This window comes from Numida meleagris, chromosome 3 (assembly GCF_002078875.1).
Source record: "Numida meleagris isolate 19003 breed g44 Domestic line chromosome 3, NumMel1.0, whole genome shotgun sequence".
Taxonomy (NCBI): Eukaryota; Metazoa; Chordata; class Aves; order Galliformes; family Numididae; genus Numida; species Numida meleagris.
In genome coordinates, this window is record NC_034411.1 from 47,150,957 (window position 1) to 47,178,760 (window position 27,804).

Sequence of the window (27,804 nt, forward strand, 5' to 3'; positions counted from 1 at the left end):
AGATTAATTAATTTATTTAAAATAAATTTAATTCAGCTGCTGGTGCACATGATTCATTATGAACTGAATTCTGCTTAGAGGTTTCTTCATTTAAGTTAGTTTTCCTACTGAGTTATTAAAGTGTTATAAAAGACTCTCTCACTCCATCTTTGGGCTTATTGCATAAATGCATCTGAGTGGCAACACTGCACAAAAACAGTGCTCTGGAATAAACAAGAGTTTGCAGCCTTCAAAGAATATTTGCAAAGCATGATGGCCTTAAGCAACCCTTATATCTATCCATACCTTTTGTTATCAAAACTGATGAACTTTTTTACTGTTCTTTACACTGCGTGTTGCATTTACGTTATATATACATTTAAATAGCTTGTTATATTTAGAATAAGAGAAAGCTGGTCAATTTGGTCTTGTTTCTCTTTGAATACTGCATACTGTAGATTTTTTTAGTTAAAAATGTAGATGAGCTAGGTCAGACTTTGAAATTAATGGGCAAGTAATTCCTTATATTGTTACACATATACATTTGACACAAATGTATAAAACAGATCTTAGCACATATAGTTTAGATGACACTGAGAAAGTACTGCTTAGTGTAACTCTAAACTCATTACGCATTATTTATTTCCATAAAAGTATTTATATACGCTGTTCTGTCTGCTTTTTAGCTATTTTGTGTGATATTTAGATGTAATTTTCCAATTTTAGCTCAAATCTTATTTATTATCTTGTCACCTGAGAGCATTTCCACAACTCTCATCAGTACAAATCCCAGAATTAGAACAAACGGTTCTTGAATTCAGAATTTAAAAGGGTTTATATTGGGGTATTTTTTTAGTAGGTCAGGATGGTAGAATTTATTCCTTCTGTAAGTTTGGTCTATAGCGTGGTTCATTTTTCTTGCTTCCCTCACCTATTTAGAATTTGATGAGTTATCTTAGGTATTTTTTGTTCATCTTTATATTTTCACAGTTTGGGCAAGAAAGTTCAGTCAATCTTTTTGTTATTCATCCTGTAATCCTTGTATAATTCTGTCACATTTATGACATGGGCAATACCATATTAATGAATGATGATGTATATGTGTAATGTGATCTGAAAAGCAGGTCAGATCTTTGTACACCAGCAGTCGTTTATGCCCATACAGAAATCTATTTATCTGTATATGACTCTAGATTCATATCAGGGTTGCCACAGCCCTACAAAGAAAAGGTTTTTGTAGGCAAGTGGATGTGACATACCACTGTATCAATAACTAAAAGATCATTTGTACCTCAGCAAAATGAAAAGATACAAATCACATACAGTGTCTAAATAAATCAGAGATAGACAAATCTGAAATTGTCTAGTTTGTCAGCTTTTCTGTGCCAGTGCAAGAAGGTATCATAAATATGCAAAAAGTTTTTCAATGTTTTGTTACTGTATCATGTAAACAAACAACTCCACAAGATGGAATAAGGCAATGTTCCTTCTTAGAAGCCAGCAATTGTTTGCAAGATATGTGAGTTTCTTTGAGCAGGAGTCTTTCATAACCCCCTGGTTACACTAATCATGGTTAGAAAAGGTAGAGATGCCTGCAGTTATGTTTTTCTGGCACTCATACAATTCCCTGTTCTGAACCCCTTACAGCTCTGTGAAAGCTTAACCATTTGTTTAGATATGACTCTTTTTTTTTTTCTATCTCAGGCTTTATACTTTCAATCTTTTATCAAAATGAGATTTGAAATCATGAGGCGATTTTGAAAGGTTTATTTCTTTGTGTGGAATCTTTTCTTTGGAGAACACTTATGCAGAACTGTGAAGCAGAGCTTTATCAGAAGGGCACAAATGCAGTCACTTAACTGACTGTACTGCCTCCAGGAAAAATGACCTGGATGTAGCTCTGGAAAATAGACAACAGTATGTGCTCCCTCTACTGCTATTAAGAATATGCTTGTAAAATTGTTGAACTTTTGACATTCACCGAGTACATCCCATTTACTTTCTCAATACTAATCATGTCATCCAAATTCTCAGAATAGATACAGAAGGAATGAGAGATGCGGGAGTCCACACCACATCCTTTTATGGGGCCTTTGCAAGGGGCAGAGGACAGATCTATGCATTTCGTGACAGAACATCTCGAGGTCTTGTCTTTTCTAGTGTGTCTACTTCTACCTTGTGGCTACTATGAAGAAACTTACCTCTCAAGGACAATTTGTGTAGACCTCTGACCGTAAAACACTATGGGACATCTGACAGTAGTTGTCTCCATTCCTAACACTGGGCCTTTCATGTGTTCACAAGCTAAGAGAAACATTGCTGTTCATTTTACCCTAACTAAACTTAGTTGTAGACTCATATAACTCTCTTCGGTAGCCGTTCTGGCTTCAAATGTGGTTATTCTATTGAATAACTCCAAAGTTTTGAGTAAATTAACAATGCGTAGTACAAAAACTCAAAATATATATGGTATATAAAGGAATGTGGGGCACATATAGTTGGTTGTTTTGGACTTTGGCTCCATGGGTAGTTCTTTAGGCCAGTTACATCCTAGCATTGATCAGCATTGCTGTTTACCATTCCGCCCTCCAGAATACCAAACTTACTGTCAACACAGGTGTTATGGCTATTGAGCAAGGTAACTACAGCTATCTCAGGCTAACCAGAGTTTATTTCAGAGTATGAATGTAACCACAACCATCTCACAGTCTGGTTCATGTCAAAAGAAACTTGTTTGCATGATCCCAGCTCACTGGTCATGGCATTACCCAATATATGTGAGAGGTTGTTCTCGTATTAAAAAAGGTGTTCATTTTCGTATATGCAGAAAGTTTTCATAGCTTCTGTAAATGCTGCTGTATGTGTGTTGTAACCAGCTGCCTCCGTGATCCTCACTTTCTTAGAGCTTCACAACTCTTGTCAAACCCACTTATTTTAGGATAATCATTTTTAGCTTGGACATAGGTCAAAACTCTTAAAGTTGTATGTGGGTATATGGGGGGATGGTGATAGAAGGAGGTATTGAAACACTGAATTTGTCCTCACTCAAAGCAGGATTTTTTCATTAAAGAAAAGAAGGAAAGGATAAAGAACTTATGCATGTCTCCATAGCAAATGTATTTGTTAGATCACATTCTTCCACTTAAAATTCAAGCTAAATATCAAAGCTGCAAGCATTGTACTACAGTTTGTCATATGCAAGACTGCTAAGATCTTGTAGTCTTCATACTTTATTCTTTGACATATAACTGATAGAAAAGGGAACAGTGTTATCAGAAAACATAAGAATGGCTTTCAACCTAAAATAAAATAATATCCTTGAATTTTCCAACTCTTGACTGATATTAGTGTAATGATACTCTATGCCTCATAATATATTTTGGTAAAAATGAGAACAGCCTGTGTAGGTTTGAAAATTCCATTAAGGGAATGTGAAGTTTTAGTAATCTTCTATTTTCCTTCCCATATTCATTTTCCAGCCCATAGTAAGTTATTTTGTATTGGTCTAATTCAAGGTCACATTAAAAACCAAGTAGGTTGTGCTTGCTGGAAAGAACCACGTACATTCTTGCTCAATTACTCCTGTTTATTGAATCTACATTATAAAGCAACTTGCTGTTACTGCTTCTTGCTACAATGAAAAAAGCATGCCTTCTTATGTTATTCCTTTGTTAGAGATGGGAAATAAGAATTGTTTTCTAGTGACTTCAAAATTTACTCCTTCTCTTAGCAACTCTCAGTTAAGAGCCAATTGCCAACCATACAGCTGTAGAGCTATTTTTTGCACCTGTTTGGAGTGCTCTTGAAATCAGTAGTGAGAGTTCCTTTTCCAATGTGAAACAGTGGATCTGTGGAGCAGCACTGACGTGGTCTGAGCATGTGTGTTTGCAAGACTGAGATTTAAATACAGTTTTAAGTAGACATTTTTAAAATTATCCTTCACTAGAGAGATCTCAAAGATTCACTGAACAAAACTAGGCATCTAGAGAGTAATTCCAGCATCTTTCCTCTGTGAATACTGAGCTGAAATTTTGCATATTTGAACTTCAACAGGGAAAAGAGAAATAATTGGATATTTCTCCCTGTTTGCCCAGAACCAAATGTCTCAGTTTAATTTATAGCTCATACTTTGTTTACCTTTTATTCCTAATGCACATACAGATTAGTAACACTCACTATAAACTCAAGAATCTTCTGTACTGAGACAATCCAGTAAGGAAAAACAAGGTGGTGAATTCCAGACTTGTACAACACAAAATGCTATGTGATTTTCAGCTCCAGTGCAGATTTCTGGTTTGCAGCCCTCTTTTTCCTCTCCCATGCATACCTCCCACCTAACTCTCATCTTAAGAGGCCAGCTGACTGGTTCATCCTCTACTGTGGTTCTTCTTCCCTGTGGTCTCTCCACTATTCATTCTCACATTCTTGCTTATTACCTATTATGAAATTACCACAGTTAATCACTGCTTTGCACAAACCACATTGTGTTAGTAAAAGAAGGAACTCAAACACTTAGCAGTAAAGGGAGTGCACACACATTAGGCCCAACAAATGGAGGGCAATGATGGAGGTAGGGAAGCAGAATGCTTTTTGTAGCATTGTTTTATGTTTCTTTTGGAACCTTTGGAAGTTCTGTCCTACTTGCACAGGGGAAGGAAGTTAATATTGTGGCTGTGTTGCTAACTTCAATCTCACTGAACTGGATAATGCAACTAGTGCCTACAATTAACTTACGACTTACCAGTTTAGTTTGAGTACTTTTACTGGAGGATTACTTCAGGGTTCACAGCAGGAGCTATACTGCAGACAGCCTGTATGTAGCTAACAAGTGAATGTTAAAGATTCTGGAAAATAGCTGGACAATGCACCATCCAAACAGTGCTTACATGTGAATTTTTAGCAGAGTTTGCTGTCTTTGGTGTACAGTTCTTCCTGGACACACAGGTTTTTTTTATCCACAGTTCTCTATAAATGGAGCAGGTACTCAATAATATTAACATGGCACTCAGGGACGTTATTTACTGTGATTCTACTGCAAATCCTAATGTATTTGGTGTTTCTGGGAAGCTCTAGTCCACAGTAAAATGTTATCCTTCATATTGCAGGACAGTGACTCTCTTTCTATTTTTTCCTTTGAAGGTATGACATTATGAACCTGCAGTACATAGAGCCCAACCGCTATGACTATGTCCTCATTGGAACTTGGCACGAGGGTGTCCTCAACATTGATGACTACAGGATACAGATGAACAAGAGTGGAATGGTCCGATCAGTGTGCAGTGAGCCTTGCTTGAAGGGGCAGATTAAGGTGTGTGTTAGACAATTTCTGCCATAAAAATGTGAATTACCCGGCAGTGCTCTTTCAGTAAACTCAAGCAATCATCTTTCAAGCCAAAGGACAAGTTACCTAGAACCTCCTTTTCAATGAGAAAGCCAAAAGTATAGAAAAACTCTCAGATCAATGTTTTGCTCTTACAGTCCCATACAAAGGCCCATGCTTTCTAAAATTGTTTTTTATAGTGACACAGAGTCTTCAAGGATGACAAAATTGGGATTAAATTTCACCATGTGTGAGAAAGAATGGAATTTTCACTTAGTCATTGCCTACAATGGTCAGTGGCTGGGATTCACTTGGGGGCCAATCCTTAATCCAGTATTTTGTTTCAACAATAACATTTGTGAAAAAAAGGGAAAAAAAAAAGCCTGGTTGTATCTCATGTTCACAACAGGAGGTATAGAAACAAAAATGAAATCACAACAGTAACATTTGAATCATTCTACAAATATTTTGCCACCTGCCATGTGTGGATGACATAAAGACATGTTCTACCACTATCAAAATATTATGGATGCAGTAAGTTTAAAACAGCAAGAAGCCCATTCAGGAATACCATCTTAGAAATGTTCTTTTCTTTTTAATTTCATACAGTAAGGGTATTTGCAGCTTTTAAATCATATATTGCTACAGTAAGCAATTGCTGATTGATTATTTGGCAAAGGCTTAGTGAAATACTCCGTCAAACCTGGAAGGGAAGCAGTATTGGTATTTACTGCCCTCCAAAACATCTTTTCTCTGTTTTTGAGATTGTGCAGTTTGTGTATGTGTATATACGTAAACAGCATGCATACAAAATGCCAGCTTCAGCTCCCATTGAAATCTATTGGACAATTTCCATAGAATGCAGGAGGAAATGTTAACACACACTGTCTGTTGGTTTATGGGCGTTCAGCCCGGTTCTGTGACGAATGGGACGGGGGACCCACGGACCCACGCCCCGGGAAAAGGGAAAAGGGGAAAAGGGGAAAAGGGTAAGGAGATGGCCCTGAGAGCAAAGAACAGCAGCAACAATCTGAGGAGAAACAAACTAATTTACTAAATAAGATATCGGAGTGCAAAACAACACACTATAATACAATATAATTACAATTTAAGCTGATAAATCCAATACAGAGAGAGAGAATGTCCCAAAATCAAGGTAGGCCTTACTCTACTACCGACGATAAGACGGCTGGAGAGCGAGGTGCTGCCAAGACGAGAGACGGGCGGAAAAAGGGACGAGGTCTCGTGATCTGCAAGCTTTTATCTTTTCCTTCTGTCCGGAAATGGTAACGGAGGAGAAAAGTACCCTGGAAATGTAGCAGTCTTTCTCTTCTGAGAACCAGGTACATTCACTACATGATGTTATGATGTGGAGTACCAATAACTGAAAATCACAAAACCATGACACACACACACACACACACACACAAAAGCCCACAAAGCCATCATTCAATAAAGCAAAATCATTTATTTCACTTAACTCTCCATATTGTTGGATACAAAGATCCTGGAGTGAAGGCTAGATTCTTCCATTCTTCCTTTCTGACAGAGACAGAGTCTTTGTTGGAGCTCAAGATATCCTTAACCTTTCTTGCATCCCCCATGTAATGAAACTAGAAGACAAGATGAGGAAACATTAAACATTGGATCATTGCACTTAGCAGCATTCACATGAGAGAAAAATACAGCTTTTAGGGACATTTGTCTCCAAAAGAGCTGTTCTGAACCATGCTCTTGGTCACCACATACTGGTTTTATTTTCTACTAGAACACAGTCCATACTTTTTTTAGTTTAATTTTTAATTTGCTCATATTATAATTTCTATCTACATGGATGTGATGAGCCCCAAAGAGACTTCATTGTAAATCAGAATTTGAGTGAGTGCCTGTGCTTGAATCTATGCATATATATAATAATAATACATATGTAAATGCATGAATCACTCTTTGTTCTAACCTTTGACTTTGTTTACTGCTTTTTGCTATGCAGTAGATATTGAGTGTGGGCTGAAAGACTTGTCCTGACCCGAACCATCTCCCAGATTAAACCTCTTCTCAAGTTTGACTGGAAATGTAACACCGTGCCACTGTACCAAAACAAAAAAAGGTTTTGTACTTTAAACTCAGGAAAAAAAACAATGGTAATACCAGCACAAAACAAAATGAAATTATCCTAAGAGATTATCCTTGAACACACTTTCTAACACAGAGAGGCAGATACAGAATCAGGACAAATATTTTCTCATTGTTTGCCATGTCCCATACACTGAAATCCTGACATATTTTAAACAATGTAGGCGGTACCTATTTGCTATGAGAAATTCTGTGCTGTCTTATACAGGATCATTGCTGAGGGTATGTTTGCATTACAGGTGATCAGAAAAGGAGAAGTGAGTTGCTGCTGGATTTGCACTGCTTGCAAAGAGAATGAATTTGTTCAGGATGAATTCACTTGTAAAGCCTGTGAACTTGGCTGGTGGCCGAATGCTGAACTGACAGGTAGGGAGGTGTCCCTCTAAATGCATTCCCATTTGACAGGTACAATAAGAATGGTGTGTGTTGAAGAGTAAGGTGTTAACATGCAAAGATATTAAAGGAAAAAAACATAAACACACATCCTAGTGCAGGTTAGGTTGAAATGTGCTATATCTTTTGGCTCGGTACAACAGCAGTGACAATAAAGAGTGAAATGATGTACTCTGTTCTTCCCTTTCAGTTAACATAAGTATTAATAAAGCTGCTAAAATTACTAATGAAAATAGCAGAATTTGCTGCAATTTTGGCAGTGATAATCACAAGAGCTCAGAGCATCATTGTCAGATTGACTTGATACGCTTTCTGCTCCTTCTATCATGCAATTATTAATACTTTATTTGGAATTTCTAGGCTTTCAATAACTATCAGAATTTCCTTTGTTGTAAAGATCATTCTCTCTGTGCTCACCACCAAAGGGAACCTCTACACAATCCTAAGAAAGACAGACAAAAGAAAGGGAAAATTTGGAAAGGGAGAGCAAGAATTTGTCTTCCCTGTGTATATGCTTTGAATGAGTCGTATGCTGTGGCATCTTTCTCTTATTTTGTACCCATTAAGTTGAGCTGCCCACACCTGCTCTGAGCTTTGCAGTAACCATTACCTCAAGGAAACAGATGTAATACTCTGAGAAGTAGCACCTTGACCTTGGAAGTTTCTTTGTCAAGACCTTGCCCCATGTTACATCTGCTTTTGTTTGTGCATTTGCTGGTTTGGGTGTTAGCTTGTTTAAATGGAAAATAAGCTATAGTCATGTCTCAGATGTGTGTGTGTCTATATCCCGTAACTCTGACTCAGATAATCCCTCCCCCTCTCTCACTGTGGTGTGCAACTGAACCTCTTTCAGCAAGATTTGTCAGGATACAGAGATCTCAATGATTATTCTGTTCCTTCAAGTTTCATCTAAACAGATTGTAGGAAGAGGAGTCCTTAAAAAATACCTTCTGTGAGGGTCACAGTTGCGGATAAAAATCTTGTTTTTCTAAACACTAGAAAATCTACAGCATATAAATTTATAGATCTTGATTACTGTAAAAGATCAAATTCAATGCCACTGTCTAGGACACCCATGTCTGCTAGTGTTAAAGCAGATTTCCATACAGAACCATGCTCTGTAAGTCTTGGAGGTTTGCAGGATTGTTTATATCTACTACTCAGGGAAGAAAACTTGAGCTTCTCTTTAATCAATAAGGCAGAACAAGAACATAGTGAGAGATCAATGTGCACTTGAGTGAATATCGTTCAGTGCTACCAGCTGCCCAAAATAGCTCAAAAGGGGGCATGTCAAAATGACAGGCACTGCTGAAAGGAGTTGAAGAAAACATGAGTGCTAGAAAAAAATCTCAGGGGCATGTTGCAATCTATTAACTTTTAATGAAATCAGTAAGTGACCTGCTGATTTGTGTTTCTTCTCAGCAAGGAGACTGGGCTGCTGCTGTCCTAAAATCGCAGTAGCATCAGTCAAATGACGGCATAGCCATCAACTAATTTCCTAGAGAACTTTAAAATGGCAGACTGCTTCTGCACAGCTTCTTCACTCTGTCTAATTGAGGGGAAAGATTCTTTTTAACTCCTAAGTCATTTACTTGAATTGCAATAGAAATTACAAAGTTATGAAGAGAAACTGCTAGTATCCTACCCTTTAGCAAAGGGAAATTGAGCTAGATTCTGGCTTTTGGGCTTTGCTGGAGTTTCCATTGGAACATTTTAATTTGAAATTCTTTTTTCTTTCCAGCTTTTTTTTCCATCAAATATGTTTTTATAATTTTTTTTGTGCCAGTCACTGTAGCTTCTAGACACAGACATTAACATCTCACATTCCAGATTGTTTTTCCCTTTGCCTTAAATCATAAATGCTAAACATGTATGCAGTTTTATTCACAATTTTCCATTACAGATAGACTTTGAAATTACTAGACCTTTTAGGAAACATGAATTGCATACTAACCTGTTTCCCAAGACATGCTTTTCAAGGTGCTCATTCTTTCCATTTGAAACCAATCTCTGCAGCTCAGCATTCCTTTCCTGACACTAAATTTTATTTTTAAATATATTTTTTCTAGTTTACTTCACCTAAAAACATGGTCAGTGAAGTGGACTCAGCAGGCATAAAGAACTTCTCACCATAAATAATGTAAATTTTACATTTAACCTAACCTGACAAATAGTCACTAACAATAGTAGCTTACAGTCTTGTGCCAAGAGCCATCCTTTGCAGTATCATAAGCTGTGTAAGAACAGTGAATATTAAGCTAGTAAACCCAGTTTTCTTCATCTTAAACAAGCAATAAAACAAGATGGAGAGGAAGTTTTATAGAACTATTATGAAATGAATTACCTGGGATGTGCTAATGACTTCAGAAAACATCTTGGAGTGTTGTATTGGTTTTGTAGTATGAATGTAATTTTAAAAAGTTAAAAAAAAAAGTGAAAACCAATTAGCTTTCTACTCAGGGAAATGATTCATGGTTAAACTGCAGGGACAGTAATAGATGAAAACTACCAAACAGCTTTTTACTAGAAACTTTTAACTGAGAAGCCTTTGCTACTGATTATCTGCTTTTTAAAATGTTTATTATTTTTAAATATATATAACTTGTAAGTACACTGTTTTGTGAGCATCCTCCCCCCCTGTTTCAACACACTTCCTGAGCCCACTGTCTCCTAGCTGGCAAATGATCCACCTTCACAGATGCTGACAACCCACAACTATTTGCTGATATAAGCAGTGAAGGCACTTTTTTTTTTTGCAATGTTTGTAGCATATGTGGCTCTTGGGGCTTGCTGGTGCACTGGAATTGCACTGATATAACAAAACAGGTTTCTAAAACCTTGCACAGGATAAGCTTAAAGCAATCGATATACTTACCTACATGCTGAATCAGGGCTATGGCTCTGAACACGTTGTTTAAGACAGAATGAGTATGGGTTATGTTGCTAAGCACACGTTAAAATGTAAGACTTCCAGCAACCACAGACTTGGTTCTTGTTAAAGGAAGGAGCTTTGCATGTATTAATCAAAGAACAGGAACAGTTAGTTCACTTTTACATCAAACTATGAGGCAATTCCTGCTCTGGGCAGCTGCAGCCAGTGGATAGAGGCTCCTACTTCTAGTAAAAAGCTTTTCTATAATTACATTTCACCATAAAAATACTGATTGGAAGAAGAGTTTCTCCTCACCTGCCTGAATCCTGAGCAAAATTCCTTTCCTTTATAAAATATGACCTCCAGATGCATGCACCATCATTCTTATTGTTCTCAGTGTTACAGGTGATACATAGTGTTACTAGTATTTAAGTCAGACCAGTACTTTTAGATACAAAGAGTTCAGAACGATCAGGCATACTTTCAGTTCAGATGACATTGGAAGACGTTAAAAGTTTGTGCAGAAATTTTCCATGTCAGGACTTTGCCTCAGGCTGACTCTTATAGTCTTTTTTATCTTTTCTATAATTTCAACTAAACCCTTTTTTTTTCTTTCTGACAATGATGTCTCAACAAAATTTTGTTTCCTCAGCCCTGATCTACATCTCAACTTACTTATTTTGTATTTAAAAGGGACAAATTTACATTTTGTTATGAGTATCGGTGATTTTTTTATTATTATTTTTTTATTTTTTGTCATCATGTGGAAGGTACACCTAGATTGAGAAGAATTCTGGGTCTCAGAAGCTTTTAATTCATACAGGATGATTTCTGCAGATAGGCACCATATTGAGGAGGAAGGGGCTGAGTGTGACTTTTCTCTTAACAATATTGGGACCTTACTAAGATTCAGCAGTGAGGCAGAATTAAAAAAATACTTTGTAAAATACTTATAAAATCACTCAGAAAAACGTACTGTGCCTTTATTCTTATTTTGATAAAGATGAAATTAATCCAGGGAGGTTAAAAGCTGCCATTCTGATTTGCAATAATCCTGTTCCTGCTGAAATGAAGTGATGGTGCTGTTTGTCTCTGATCTTTTTCCCAGCCCTGCCTTTGATATGCTGGGCTTGTCAGCACGTCTTCCAATGAAAATTAAAAGAAATTTTGTAAATCTCATTTCTCTTTGTACCATCATAAGCCAATGTTTAACTCATTCAGAATTGATGGCTATTTTTTGAAAATATTTCATCTAATCTTTCTCATGTTGTGGTTCGCTCCTTTGTAAAGTGGTCTTAATAATCCATGACATATAGGCGAAAGCTAATGTTTGAATTATATTGGAAGCCAGAAATAAAAGTTTCTTCTTCGAGTAGATACCTTTCTAACACTCTGTTTCTTTTCTGTACACTGCAGGCTGTGAACCTATTCCTGTAAAATACCTTCAGTGGAGCAATATAGAATCTATTGTGGCTGTGGTATTTTCCTGCCTGGGGATCCTGGTCACCATGTTTGTCACCCTTATCTTTGTGCTCTACAGGGACACTCCTGTTGTCAAATCCTCCAGCCGGGAGCTCTGCTACATAATCCTTGCTGGCATCTTTCTGGGTTATGTCTGCCCTTTTACCCTTATCGCTAAACCCACCACGATATCCTGCTACCTCCAGCGCCTTCTGGTGGGTCTCTCTTCTGCCATGTGCTATTCTGCCCTTGTGACCAAAACCAACCGCATTGCACGCATTCTGGCAGGCAGCAAAAAGAAGATTTGTACCCGCAAGCCACGTTTCATGAGTGCGTGGGCCCAAGTGGTCATTGCCTCCATTTTGATCAGTGTGCAGTTGACACTGGTGGTCACGCTGATCATCCTGGAGCCCCCGATGCCCATCCTCTCCTACCCCAGCATTAAGGAAGTTTACCTTATCTGCAACACCAGCAACTTAGGTGTCGTGGCTCCCGTGGGCTACAATGGACTCCTCATCATGAGCTGCACTTACTATGCCTTCAAGACTCGCAATGTGCCTGCTAATTTCAATGAGGCCAAGTATATTGCATTCACCATGTACACCACTTGTATCATCTGGCTGGCCTTTGTGCCTATCTATTTTGGGAGCAACTACAAGATCATCACCACTTGTTTTGCAGTGAGCCTGAGTGTGACAGTGGCCCTGGGGTGTATGTTCACTCCTAAGATGTACATCATCATAGCCAAGCCCGAGAGGAATGTCCGCAGTGCCTTCACCACCTCAGATGTGGTGCGTATGCATGTCGGGGATGGCAAGGCACCTTGCAAGTCCAACACTTTCCTCAACATATTCCGGAGAAAGAAACCAGGGGCTGGAAATCCAAAGTAAGTGCTTGACTGCAGGTACATGTCTCTCTGTATTATATGTCCTTCTCTTTGCAATCCTATCTTGATTGACCATATTTTGCTGAATAGTAAGGTATGTAACTTTTTTTCATCTCACATGTAGCAGAAAAGGTAGAAATGATCCTTCAGATCTAAAGTTAAGATGGATGTTGACAAGTTGCTTCTCATTTTCTCTACCACTCTAAAGGCAGCCGTGTACACAACTGCCTCTACCTCTAGGACAGGTCAGGCAGTAGCAGAGTAACTCACTTCCAAATTCATCTTCTTCCATCTCTTTGTGCATGTGAGAGGGGACTCAAACCCCTATGAACAGTTTCTCTGCATTACTCTCCAAACTAGGTGCAAGTGCAGCCTTTTAGGAAAGGGGACCAGAAATCTGTGTTTGAGTGTTTGTAAATCACATGTAGTTGTCTGAGGCCACTGGGGTTTGTGTGTGAAAGCTGGGGGTTGAACATTAGTTTGTAAGGTAGTGTTTTGTGACAGTCCACTTGATTGTCATCCAAAAGCACCCTTCATACTATTCCTATGCTCTATTTAATATTCAGAATTATGAGAAAGTCTCTTAATGAACAGCAGTGTAAATTTGTCCATGTTCCCAAACCATGTTTGTGTGAAAAGTTGCACTAATGGTGAATATGAGTTTGCATTCACGACCGTTGAGCTAGTTACTTCTCTTGCTAAAAATTAAAAAGGACCAAACTGCAGCAGAGGGAAAGAGATGACTGTTGCTTCAAACATCTCCCTGTGAGCAGTGGCCTGAATGTTTACACTTCTACACTCTTACCCATTTTCATCTTTAAAGAAGCACAACAGGGCTAGACATGAACTTAAGGGTTTTTCACAATTAAAAAACTTATCAAAGTAGTAAAGAGCCAGTGAAGTCCATATTTCTGAGTTTCCCAATAGAATTAAATTCAGTTAATTTCCATCTCTTTGGGATCTGCAAGTTTCTCTGAGTGGCATGTGTTGGTTTTGATTTTGTTTACATAAGAACTACTTTCGTATGTTTTGGAGATGGAAGGGTGAGGCTGAAGGTAATACTATACAAAACAGATCAGCAGCTGGAAAAGAAATGAATGGAGACATAAGTAACCCAAATACACAACTCAATGTTCCACGGAGTTTCAACTCCCAGGCCATACAGAGAGAGAGTTGGGAGTAGAAGGCAGTTATGAGAGACCCCCTTGCAAGGAAACTGACTCCCTGTTGTGGTGGATTGCCAACAACCTCTACTTCATTAGCTTGATTTCCATGCTCAGATGAAGCTTCATCTGCTTTCCTCTCACTCTATGAACATTGTATGGGGTCTTAACATGTCTGTAAGAAACCAGGGTGGTATGTCTGCAGCATAGTCTCTGGCTAATACTGTTGATATCTTTAAGATGTGTCTGACAAATAAGAACTATCGAGTATTTTACATCATGAGTGACTTAGTAATTAATTCTTTGTTGTGCTCACTGTTCTTCAACCTTCCTGAAAGAAAACTATGCTTTAAAATATCCAAATATAGTACACTTAGAATCCAGTTTTCAGTATGAGAAAATATTTCTTCCTCTTTAAAAACCCAGCTTCCCTTCATCTTTGTCACTTTTATAAAACAGCAGAGCTTACCTGAGCTTTTTGGAAAATTCTTTGTTGCATAATTTTTAGCAAGAATTCTTGACCTCCGTTGAGCCTGTGTAAGTGATATGGAGCCAGAAAGTCCACAGATTTTTAAGGTGCTCTTCTGCACTAAAAACTCAACACCTAGTTCCTATGAGTTTTATTTTTGTCTGATGTCCAGGATCCAGCTCTTTTACAAAGCAAAAAGATACTGAGGAAACCAGTTTGCTAGAGCTTTGCAAGCATCTAGCTAACTCAAATGTATGTTTGCGTCCTTCCTGAAAGTGGACTTGAAACAGCTAAAACTACCATCAGGAGAAGCCTCCAGGCAAATTTTTAATGTTTTTCATTACCTGACAAAACTTGGGATTTATTTTCCAGTTTTCTTTCAATAATTTAAATTATTTGTTTGTTGCTAGGCTTCTTTATTCTGTAACTGGCCTTCTCTATGGCCACATATCCCTCTGTAAGTGGCAGGCAGTGTTTCACTCCAAAGATCTCATTTCCACTGTTTGGGGTTGTTGGTTTTTTGGTTGTTGTTTTTTTTTTTTGGTTTTTTTTTTTCTGTTTTCTTGTCATCTGTTCTTTTGCTTGCCAGATAGTTTTTCTACTTTTCAATTTTCATCCCACTTTTCCTGTTTGCACTGAACCTGTCTGCTTATCCAATGAATTCCAGTTCCTCCCCGTAAACGGAAAAGTGCATTCATTTAAATTAAACTAGTGTGCAGATGTGGAGTTAAAGTGAGTTAACTTTAAAAATGAGAACACATTTATGTTTACAAGTGCAAGTCAAACTGATATAAACCATGCACTTACCTGCAGTGTTGTGCTGTTAGCTTAACTAGTGTAACTTTGGAAGCAGAGCAAGCCAGCCAGCTTTTCCTTTCTCCTTCCTAAAGGAGAGTAGAAGAATTAACCAGGGAAGTCAATTAACATGGGTTCTATTAGTCAATAGAAAACCTCCTGCTGCATCTGATGCTGATACAGAGGTCAGAATATCCTTTTGAAAAATGGCTATCTCAGCTGAGCTACCAACACAGTTCCACTGAAGATGTTCAGTAACATTGGTCTTCACTTAAATAGGAAAGCATGCTGCCTTTCCTTATCTGTGGCACTCAGAAGATGCTGTCTGCATCTCTCTCTTATTTGGTTGAGTTGAATTGTGAGCAGTTACAGACAGCACTGTTTTAAACAGAGCTGGTTGGGAACTTTCCAGTGGGGTACATTTTCCATCAGAAAATTCTGGCCCCTTAAAAATGTTTCAGAGAATTGGATATTGACAGGAAGAATGCTCTCTGTGCCAGAAAGACTGCTTTTTCCCTACACAGGGATGAAGAAGTTAGAAAGTGTGAGGGAATTTTACCACAGGATTCACTAGCAACAGTCAGTAGGACTCTTTAGGTATTCACTTAGGATAAGAACATCTCCTTCACAACGCAAGTGAATGCCCTATAGCTGCACCATGCACTGTTCCAGGGCAAGTCTCCCCTTTCTCTCCATTCTTGACCAGCATTGTGTCCTGGAAAAGAGAAAAAAGTCCTGACACAAACCCTAGAGAAATACTCTGTATTATTCTGTGAGACAATTTGAATCTGGGTCTGAGAGATCCCTTGTGAATGTCCTCAGTACTAAGATACTGTCAGTCTCTTCCTCTTGTCAAATGAATATTTAAATGTTTATTAAAAATGGAACAGCTCCATCAGAAGAGAGGGAGTCTCTGCTGCTTTTATTGGAGCTGGGTGGGGGCATTTATTGCTGGAGTGTGCTGCTTGGTGACATTACAAGATCCATCCTGTCTGTTACAGGATGATAACATAGCAGCATTTTTTAGGAGAGTCTTTTTCATTTCTTTTCCAGCTGTGAGACTGTAACTTTCTGATGTGGATCTTGCTGTGTTCGTTACTCACAGACCACGAATGCTACTTCGATCTGTGAAGGTCAATCATACTGAAAAGCAGCACTCCTGTAAAGTGCCTGTAAGAAACAAGGGCAGATATGTAGGAGGGAGGACTGAGGAGCCCTACCTATCTGGCACAGCTACAATTGGCTGTACACTCCCGATATCTTCACCATAACTGCCTCCAGCACTCTTCTACAACATATCTCACCAAGGAAGTGATGCTCCTTTCTGGTCTACATGTAGAAAAAATAACCAGTGATACTGAAAATGCTAATCTTCAGGATTCTCCAGCCCTCTCTAGCCATTGCTTCAAATGGAGCCTGTTCAGCATACAGGAGGCTGGAGCAGGATCTCTTGCACTGCTTTTCTGTAGTCCACACATACACTTCAGGTAGAGCTTGAGACATGCAGCAGGACTCACCTCTTTCCCACGCTTCCTGCTAAGGGGGAAATGGGATAAGTTCTCTGTGCTGCAGGTTTGGTGGTGATGCTAAGCGATTGCTTCGGTTTTCATGTATATTTTATTTACAATTTTTGGTTAAGAGTCCAGGTCTGAACAGAATTTTAGTTCATTCTGAATCAGAAGAAGTAGGGATTTGGGGAAATTTGGCAAAATTTGAGTTGATGGGAAAGCCACCTAGTAAGACTCACTTGTGTGGCCAGGATTCTGCATTAATGTTTGAGCTGCCTGTATACCCCCTTCTAACTTTAGTATATCTGCATTCAATTATTTTTCCTCCAGCTGCCTGCATTAAAAAATGAATGACTGCTTTTAAATATTTCTAAGCACATACTCTTTATTTTATTTATTTATTTTTGACATTTTGGCGGTCCATGCCTCTAGGTTGCTCTCTGAGCAGTATCCAGACAGTGACTTAGGCCAAAGGTCCCTCAAAAGGGCTGTATTTTACTCCAATAAAAGGGGTCAGGCAACCCCAAGTACATTTTCCCTGACTTTCCGTTCCTGATCTTCATCCATTTGCCATGTGGACTGTGAGGTTTAGCTGGGATTCAAGTTTCTCAGCTACTTGTTGTAATATATATGCTCCCTTTCCAGGGAAGGGAACCCCCTGCTTTTTTGTCCTGCCAGTTAAAAAATTGTCTCCAGGTATTCTTAAGTTACTCTTTCTCTTTAAACTGACTTGCTGAGTTGCCATTTCATCTTGAGAAAGCTGTGCTGGCATGCCATGTTTTTCTGGACTCACTTCACTTGGCTACTCAGAGTCCAGAAACTCTTTTGGACTTCACCTCCTTCCATTTCAAAGCCTCCCACAGACAAACAGCAAGGGGAATCTTAGCATAACTGTAATCAGAAGGTAGGACATTTTGTTTCACTGTTTTTTTGGTGGTGGGAGGAAGCAAATGTACTGTGCAGCATGGCAGGAGTTGGAGCTTCCAGAAACAGAGAGTAAATGTTCAGCGTGTTCAGTTGCAGTCATACCAATGCAGATCTTTAACATCCTCTCAGCTATCCAGCTTGACTGCCTCATCATAGGAGGAGATGCCTGGGAGTATTCTCTTTTCTCATTCTCAAATTACTACGCCAGGCACTCAATAAGCTATCTTAAGTAAGGGGTTATGGAGGCAAAAGGGTAAGGGACAGAAGCGTGAACAGAAAATGAAAAAACTTTTAATGCAAGGAAGATAGTGGGTTTTGTCCTGACCTCTGTGAAATCAAACAAAAACAATCTCAATTTGGCACAGCTGTGCATGGAATATTTCACTCTGGTTAAAATGCATCAAAAGATCTGAAATGAGAGGGTTTAGTGGAAAGTGCAAGGAGAATTAATAATATCCATTGTATCTTCTCCTGTGAAAGAGAATATATATCTAAACTCCAAGACATAAGCCCAATCTGAGAATTCTGTGCTATATTTTCTTCAGTCCTAAACTGCAATACGTAGTATGCAGCATGTGAGAGTTATCTTTACATATTTATTGTACAGATTACTCTCCGGTGTAGTTTTATCTTCCTATGGCACATCCAAATAAGTATAGAGACAATCACTGAATCTAATAGGAAATTAACTGACTTGTTTACATTACAGTTTAGAACATTAAATTGACGTGGTGGGCAAACTTCACATGCACTGCAGTTGTATGGCATGCACAATAATGACATGTCCTTTATTTTGACCATTACAGACCCTGGAACACACTAAATTCAAGGCACTTTCAAGAAGGGCTTTAAATTTGTAGTTTGTGCACAGCTGTCCTGCTAAGGCTGTATGGAAGAGACTTTTGAAACAGCAGAGATTGTGATCTCCTGCTAGCTGGAAATAACACAAAGAATAAATGAAGGAAAAAAAAAGATAGTGGGAAAAAATAATACAGGACAGGTTAGGTTGCCTATTTAAATTATTCATTTGTCATTGTATGCTTGATCACCTCAATAACCCAGCAATAAACTTGTGAAGTCTGGGCCCCATTTTTGGAGCAAGGTGCAGGGAACAGTGCTGGTCCACAGCAGCATGTGCATGGCTGTGTGGCCCTCAGCCCCATGTCAGGGGATCCTGATGACAGGGCTCTTGATCCACCCCTGCGTCCCACCCAGAGTATATCACAGGGCACCTGCTCCCATTGCAGGGCAGACGCTGATGTGGCTGCTTTGGTTTGGTTCCCTGATGCCACAGATGTCATGAGGAAGGCAGGCTGCACCTAGCCCAGTCCAGCACACTGAAGCCCCAGCACTTGCTGAAGCCCTCCACAGTGGTTGTCTAGATTCTGTGTGCAGTTGAGTCCTTTGCCCTTTTTTGAGGTTGCAGTACCTTTTGGGGAAAGCATCTCGTACAGGGATAATTAAAGGTTTTAATGCCAAGCATCTCTCTCTCAGCAGTTGGTAAGTTTGCTGGCTTTGCTAGGCTATTTACTGGGCTTAAAACATTAATGATTTTGTGGACACAGCACTGTGACAGGCAGCAGCTCTTACCATGTTCTCTCATAGATGTGATGTGAATTTCAAATAAGAAAATTTAACAAACTCAGTCAAGCTGTTCAGTCCTTGTCAGCGTATTGATTTAAGTGAATATTTAAAGCTCCCAGAAGACAGTTACATATTTCCAAAGGGGCTCTTACAATTGATGTGAAAGAATTGGAAAGAAACACCAAATAAGGGAGTTTGCAACTTAAGAATCTAACAGCTATATCTTCTAGCCTCACTGCAGCATCGTCCATGAAGTTTGAGATATCTCATTATAGCTAATAGTGTGACACAACTTGAATTTACATTCTCTGTAATAGACACAATGTAGTTCACTCCTAAGCATCTGAAAAAGCATAAAATAGGTGATAAATAAGTCTGAGATGTCACTTCCACACTTACTTTTTATTTCTAGTGGTTTAATAAATACTAAAAATCGTATTCATTTAAAAACCAGACGTGGCACATGTGTGTACCAAATTATATACCAAGATGCATGTTTTCTTGTATTTGTGCAATACAACCAGTATGGAGATAGAGAATTTATCTTTTCCCTCTAATGAGGAATGAAGGGAAATGCTAAATAAGTCACTGTAAGTTTTCCTTGCCAATTAACCCACCTAAAGGGCATCCCAGCACATGGATAGCCAAGTATATGTCACTCCTAAGACAAGTGAGCAGGTTCAAGTATCTGGTAGTATTGGGATGATTGTCATGAAGAACAAGCTTACATGCAGCGCAGCACAAGATGTCTGGCAGTTTAGGCTTATTCCTCTGTTTTTCCTCCTGTGATCAAGTAGAGGGTAGCCAAGGCTGCACTGAAAAGAAATAAATGAGAGAAATATTGAGGTGAGGTTCTACAGTAGCTTCCTAGTAAGGGCAGTGAGCGTAGCCTTCTCCCCTCTACCCCAGACAAAACCCAAGTTATACTGAATTAGTGTACAGGGCAGTGTACCTGTACCCTGGGACCCATTCGTGTTTCTGCTTTTTCTTCATCACCAGTTTTATTTGGGTGCTCCCTTTAGGTGAAAGGGCTGTTGTCTGAGATTTTACATCATTTCCTCACTTTCTCAGAACCTCCTATTCCTGGGCTTTTGCCACTTTCTTTTCATGGCTATTCTCTGTTCTGTTCTCCCAGGGGATTTTGACAGGGAATAAACCCAAGGAATGGTCTCTGAACGCAGCCTGGGTCTTACCAAAGGAGTAATGGAGAACTTCTAATTACAGCTCCTTCTCCTCTTTTGCTGCTCTCAGGATGCAGAATCATAAAGATGTTTTACTTAGGGGCAGTGCTGTAGCACCATGCAGCTTTTAGAATGAATCCCAATACATAAACACAACGATGCATAGATACCCAATCATGTCAGAGGGGAACTTTATGGTTATGTACCACTTTCTCTGCTTCCTGACATAAGGGGAGCAAACACACTACTGCAGAAAGCCTAAGGGAGGCTAGAATCTTTCTTGGCATAAAACACAAGAGTCGGAACACCACTTGTAATTTAATTTCTTGCTTGACTGGATCACTTATTACATTTCCTTGTATTTATGTATTTGTGTATATTATTTATTGCATTTTTATTCTGAATTGCTGTCAAAACAATCCAGTTAGGATGCTATAAAACACACCAACTCAATAGTGAGTGATAAAAACAATTGTCTTAGCATGTAGGTATAAGCAAATGCTGTTTGTCTTTTTAGCACCATTATCTCACATTGTTTTGATCAGAATTCTCTCTATGAGAACAATGAGGAAGGAATGTCTTCCTGTTTGGAGTATCAAATAAATAAATAAGTGTTGAAGACTGCATCCTGTTAAGTACTTAAAAGCCTGGATATTTCTTTACATTATCTACATCATACTCCAGCTCCCACAACATACTTAGGAAAAAAAGTCATTTGGCTGGAAGATCTGAAATAGCATTTAAAAAACCATAATTGCCATTTATTTATTTAAGTTAGCATTTTTTTAAATGGGAACGGGATAAAGAACTAATATGAAAAGTTTCTTAGAGAATACTTTATGATTTTTAAGTCAAGATTGCATTTTACCTCCTTCATACCCTCAAAGGTATGATGTGTCAGCCCCGTGCTTCAGTTATTCACTTTCCCTCAGCAGAAGCAAATAGAGCTGTGATATTTCACGAACACATAATAATTCATGTACAGATACTTGCTAGAATAAACAGATAAGATGAAGATATTCTGCAAGTGTTTATTCTGTGGGGATCTCTGAGCCTCGTGATTTCAAACAGCTCTGAGCTAATTTAGAGGTGAAAAAAAATTCAGGTACCAAAGGATGTATTTTCTCTCTCTAATATTCTCTAGATGAGGTAAAATTATAAAGACACACAGGCACTATCCAACCTATATACAATTAAAGCAGTGGTGTTGTTTTTTTTCCCAAAAGTTAAGATGTAATCTGAAAGATATTTTTGATTTGTACTAAGAATTCAGTGCAAAGTTGCTAGTGGGAAATGCAGAGCTGCTGCTAATTTATTTAATCCTTTTTCATGCCTGGGGACACATAAGCACATGTCCCAAAGAGCACAGCGCTCTTGTATATCACCTCTTTCACTGATGCAAAAGGCATCTCACATTCTGACTTGTCTGCCAAGCTCATGCCTGCCTGCAGTAAGCACCCCCTTAGCTCAGCGGTACCCCACATAATCAAATGTTGCAAGCCAAACCCCAGATGCTGCAGACACCTGCTGACAGAGCACCTGATTTTTGGCAAACCACTGTAATTCATAGGTGAGGCATAACGCCAGAGAGAGACAATGGTCTGTCTCTGATAAGGGACTACATGGCTCCCTGGTCAGGCATGCATGGTTTTCCACACCATTAGAAAGAAAATCTTTTGAAGAAGGTTTTAATACTGATTATATAACATTAGTCTCTCTATTGCTCTGTGTTTTATTAGAGAAATATCTTTGAAGCCCTTGGTGGAAAACACTAGCACGCACATTTTGTTTGCTATGTGAAGAAGCCCACACACTGACTTGTCAGTTGATGTGTTAGGGAGCAAATTTGTCAGGATGATGCCTATTGTCACGTAGGCACAAAAACATGTCCATCCTGACATGTTGTCTGCGTAAACCCTTTTACAGTGAGGGTGGTGAGGCACTGGAACAGGTTGTCCAGTGACGTGGTTGATGTCCTGTCCCTGGAGACTTTCAAAGTGAGGCTGGATCAGGCCCTGGGCAACCTGATCTAGATGTGCATATTTCTCTCTTCATTGCAGGGGAGCTGGACTAGATGACCTTTAGAGGTCCCTTCCAACTCTAAGGATCCTATGATTCTATAAATTTAGGATTCTCTCCAAGGCTATTCCCTAACCTAGGGATGGTTTTGAAAAAAAATTCTCACCAGTGGTATGCCAGGTTAGCCCTCCCACTGTTGTACTCGTGGAGCTACGAGTAGTTTTGGCAAATGGGAGTCTTACTAAACTTTGGAAACAAAAGCCAAGCAGTCTCAGCTTACATATGCCCAACAGTGTGTATGAACATCTACCATTTGCACTAACCTTTGTGAGAACACAACCTACACGCATTTTTGCCTTATCATTATCAGCATCTGAATTTCAGCTATTTAAGAACATCGCACATTAACCAGCCACCTGCAGAAGCTCATTTTCCATAAAATACTCCAAAAATGCAGACACATTTATTTACAAGCGCCCATATGACATCCTCCAACATTTAATGCCATCCAAAATGTTTACATTCCTTATGTTCATTGATCACTGATGGAGATGCAGAGACTGGTACTTGTTATGATGCATGGCAAAGCCGAGGCTGACTCCTGGTGCACTGTTACAAAATCTGGATGTATTCTTTGCTAAATGCCTGTCCCACTGCTGTTTTTTTCTGAAGAGAAAAAAAAAGTTGTACTATTTTTGTCTGGTGATTTAGAGTTTCTAAACAGAATAATGAGGAATTTCAAAATCTCTATCTTCACTTCCCGCTTGACTTTATTTTTTTAGCCAATATGTCTGTATGTGTTTTTCACCCATCTCCTGATGCAGTTTTCCATCTGCCCCAAGTGCACTAAGTACCATTCACATTCAGAGCAGAGATCTGACCACATTCTTTTATGTTCTCCCTGTTATTAGCTCGGCATCATCAGAACTCCAAATGGGCAAAATTAGTATTACCAGATATTTACTGGGGGTTTCCAGTCCCAAGTCTGGAAGTCTGCAGAACAGACATCCACTGTCAAAGCATTACTAATAATTGCGGCCAACAACACAGTTTATGTCCTCTTAGTATCCCACAGGACTCTAAGAAACATTAAATGTGGGCTGAAAAGGAAAGCAAAGTAAATTGTATCAATAGAACATCCTATCTCCGCATTAGAGTTGTTAAAGGGCATTTAATTTTGAAATAACAAGTCAGCTAATTCTTCAAAGCATATACATGCTCTGGCATTCAGCCTCCCACACCTGACAAACATAGGTTAAAAGGCATTATCACTATAAGCAGCAAACAATTGTGCAGGCTAGAAGTAATCATACAATTTGTCACTTTAAAGCCCACTTAAAACTAAAAGCTCCAGGATCCTTATAACTGTATTATAAACAATTTACCGTCTCTAGCTTATTGCTTCAGCTATCTTTTCATAAGCTGTTTCCCTTTCTCTGCTCTGCAGCTCTTCCTTTGTGATGTGCAGGATGTGTTTTTCTTCCACCTTGCAAAATTAACCTTACCGAAGAGAAAAAAAGTGAATCATTGTTTGGTGGTTTGTCCTTCAGCTCAATCTCCTGAAGGTCAGATAAACATTGATGTCAGCACCAGGGAGGCTGTCTCTGCTGTCCCTGGTTTGGGGAGCAGGGTGCGAGTTGTCCCTTTCAGCAGCAAGCCGTTAGATTAGCTCAGCTCCGTTGCAGCACCACAGCTGGAGATGTCAAAGCTGATCTTAACCTCTAGCAAAACAAGTGCCTCCGATCTGATTCTGGCAGCTTTTCGCTAGTTGGTGGCTTGCTGGTGTTTGCAGTTTCACTCTGATCAGTCCCAGGTTCCCCCAGAGAATCACAGGCTCAGTGTAAATGCCCATCTGTGAGCTGCCTTCCAGCTGGGACATCTCCCTCATTTTGACCTAGAAGAGTGATTGCAAACTGTAAATCTTTCCTCATCCTCACTGTGTTATAGCCTGGAATTTCTGCTCTTGTTGCTTTCTTACTTCAAGCTCTGGTTAGCCTTGCACTCCACTTCCACAGAAAATGTTCTTTTTAAGTTCTCTTTTGGCCATTTCTTTCCATGGCACAAGCTGGATCATTTCAGATGGTTCGGTCCAGACATTTTGGGCTGGCTTACAAGCCTTATATCTCCAGATCAAGGACTGCGCAGAAACTGGAACTGACTCCCCATTATGTGTCTGCATCTCAAATCCCCCCAACCAGCCAACTAACCAGAAGCCCAGCAGCAAAATATCCCCAAATCAACCAATACCACCAACAAAAGAAGAGCACAAATCCCAGAGTATACATAATCCCCGCCCCCTAAGTTTATCTACCTTGAACAGACTTAGGACTGAGGAGGGGCTATGGTTGGCAGTGCACACAGCATCACAGGTGATTCCAGAAGCCCGGCGAGCAGGTCAAGCACTCTGGAGCTGCCACCAACTCTATGCCCCAGTTGCAGGTTGAAGCTGTGAGAGTGCAGGGACAAGCAAGCAGATCTGCAAGGTTCTCAGGGGCTTGTCTGGGCACAGGTTGGGCTCACAGGTGTGCAGCAGGGGTTCAAGTGGATGTGAAGTGTGGCCCCAGGGATATCAGCAGTCCGCAGGCAGTGAGCAGACTTCCTTTACTTTCTCATGTTCTCCAAGACCTCAATTATACATACGCATGGCTCAGCTTTTAGGTTTATTCTTACCTCAAAAATGTCTCCTGCTGCTATCCTGGATAGTCAAGAGCTTTACCTGTGGCTTCTTTGGGCTATCATAGCCTGTAAATCCCCAAATGCTTTAAGCTGTTTTAAGCCAGAAATGACACCCAAAGCTTTCTTTACTCCACATTGCCCTTTCACCTACACAGGAAGGATTTCTTGGCTGCTGTGAACTGCAGCAGGGAGCTGATCTTTCCCACTGCTTTTTCAGGCTTGGTTGTGACCCATATTAGTTGTCCCCATCATTCTCTGCCAATTCATTGAGCAATTGCACCCAGGGCTGTGCTGGCGTGGAGGGCCAGGTGGAGCAGTGGGGAGGGCTGGATGTCCCCCCCAGGCACACAGCTGGCTCATGCTGGCCTGTAGTGACACAGAGGGCAGCCTTAGCTGTGTCTCCACTGTGCAGCTATGTTGAGTTGCTTTGAGCATCCTGCTGGGATTAGCCAGTGTCCCTTCTGTCCTCTTCAGCAGATGCCCACACTTCAGAAAAAGCACACTGCAGGATCCCTCCTGCTCCACAGTCCTCTGTGGGTAATAATTACCTGCATGTCTCACTGTGCCTGGCAAGGGCAAATGACCCTATAAGTTTCCTCTTACTTACAGCTCTCTCTGCTCCACAACTATTAATAATTTCTTTCCAAAAACTGCCACTGACCAATTGATTAGTATAATTAAGTTAAAGCTCAGAGCAATTATTTCTAACCTTGTGCTTTAAAAATTAATTTGTACTGAAAACCTGTCTATCTCCCCGACTTCATCTACTGGTTTAATGACATACATTGCTGAACTCTTCTATCAGATTCTGCCTCCAACAAAAGGTATTGAAATTCAAGTCCTCTTTTTGCAGGAGAAGGACATGGGCTTGCTTCTTTTTTAAAAGGATATCTTTTGATCCAGCCATGACAACCATACATAAAACCTGAACTTTCAAGGACACAAACATCAGAAGTTGAACACGCTCCTACTGAGGAAGAGGCTAGATTTAGAGAGACAAGAGAATTTGGGATGTGTGTTCTGTTGAGCATTTACTGATCTGATTCTACACACAGAGTACTTATACTTCCCCAGTCACCCTGTAGGCTGCTAGAGGTTCAAGGAAGGAAGCAGCGGGCTGGAAGGTTTGCGCTGTAGCTGAGCTGCTCCTGGGGATGAGGAGGGCAGGAAGGCTGAATGCTGGAGCAGGAGCTGCATTGATCTGCCACAGGACAGGTGGCACAGGGCTTCTCCCTTCCTGCACCGAGGCTAGGGGTTGTACATAAATTATTAAAAACTAAGAAATGTTTCAAGGTTATCATGCCAGTGTAAGTATCAGCATGATGCCGTCATCACTTCTCTTGAGTTCCCTTCCCTTGTTATTTTTCTAATGTTGATGCTGAGTTGTTTCAAATTAGATTGTATAAATCCTGAGGCTGTGCTTTCCTATGTTTTTGACTATGGGAAATATGAAAACCTTTCTTACAGCTCAGGCAACATCTAGCATGGAAGATCTCCAGTGGTGGCTTGAGACAATAGGTAATACAGAATCCTGCATTTATATCATCCTGGATGCCAGACAGATTCATTCAATTTGAGTCTGTTCAGTGAGTCTGGATGGACAGAGAGAGTAATTCCAGGGCAGAAGGTGAATTTTTCATAGCTATTCAGGTAGAAAACATTACAGAGAGCAATTTACACTTTCCTAAAATCCTGACACAGCTGTTTACTTCACTATATGATTCATTTACGCTTTAGATAAAAAATAGTGGCAAGAGTGACTCTTCTCTCAGACTCTTTACTTTCCTCACTGCAGATTTCAACAGCTCTGTTACCTAGCCTGATTTCTTACCAACTTGCTAGAAATATTTATCTGCTTCAAAGAACAGAAAGTAAAGTAATTAATCCTCTTCCTTCAGGAACCCCCTGCACTGCCACCCTGCTTCCTCTGACAGGCTCCCTGTTACTGCACCCAGGACTTCATCAGAAAGCTGTTCAGACATTTTCATTATGGTATGGCAACTACTCATTCAAACACACAGAAGACCCATCCTGCCTCTGAGCTCACGATATCAATGAGTGCCACTGACTCAGCAGGCATTAAACTTGTTGTTTGGAAGATGGCTCCCCAAGGGCCCTTTAATCATCCTTTTTTTTAAGAGAGGCAGGCTACCCAATTTTTGGTAACGGCATAAATGTGTGTGAAATGCCATCACTGCCTACAAAACATACAGGAAGAATGGAGAAGACATTATAATATTAAGAAATAGAATGAAAAAAAGTAAAGAGGGTATTGCCACACGCTACTAGTCAGGCAATGCAAGCCTACAAGAGTACTTGAAATTGAATCGTACAAAAGCATTTATTACTTATGCAGCTGACAAGAATTTATAATTGCAGAATAATTCACTGAATTATAATTAACACAAACACTACATTTCCCACAACATTATAAATCC

The 27,804-nt window shown here is 39.6% G+C and overlaps 1 protein-coding gene across 2 annotated transcripts in view; it reads left to right on the top strand.

Moving 5' to 3' along the window:
• Positions 1-27,804, top strand: part of GRM1 (glutamate metabotropic receptor 1) — a 187,046-nt gene that overhangs the window by 142,839 nt on the left and 16,403 nt on the right. For both annotated transcript variants that reach the window (XM_021392667.1, XM_021392666.1), the window contains exons 5-7: positions 5,119-5,287; positions 7,672-7,798; positions 12,114-13,044. In XM_021392667.1, the coding sequence (XP_021248342.1) occupies positions 5,119-5,287; positions 7,672-7,798; positions 12,114-13,044 (1,227 nt within the window). The remainder of the gene's footprint in view (positions 1-5,118; positions 5,288-7,671; positions 7,799-12,113; positions 13,045-27,804) is intronic.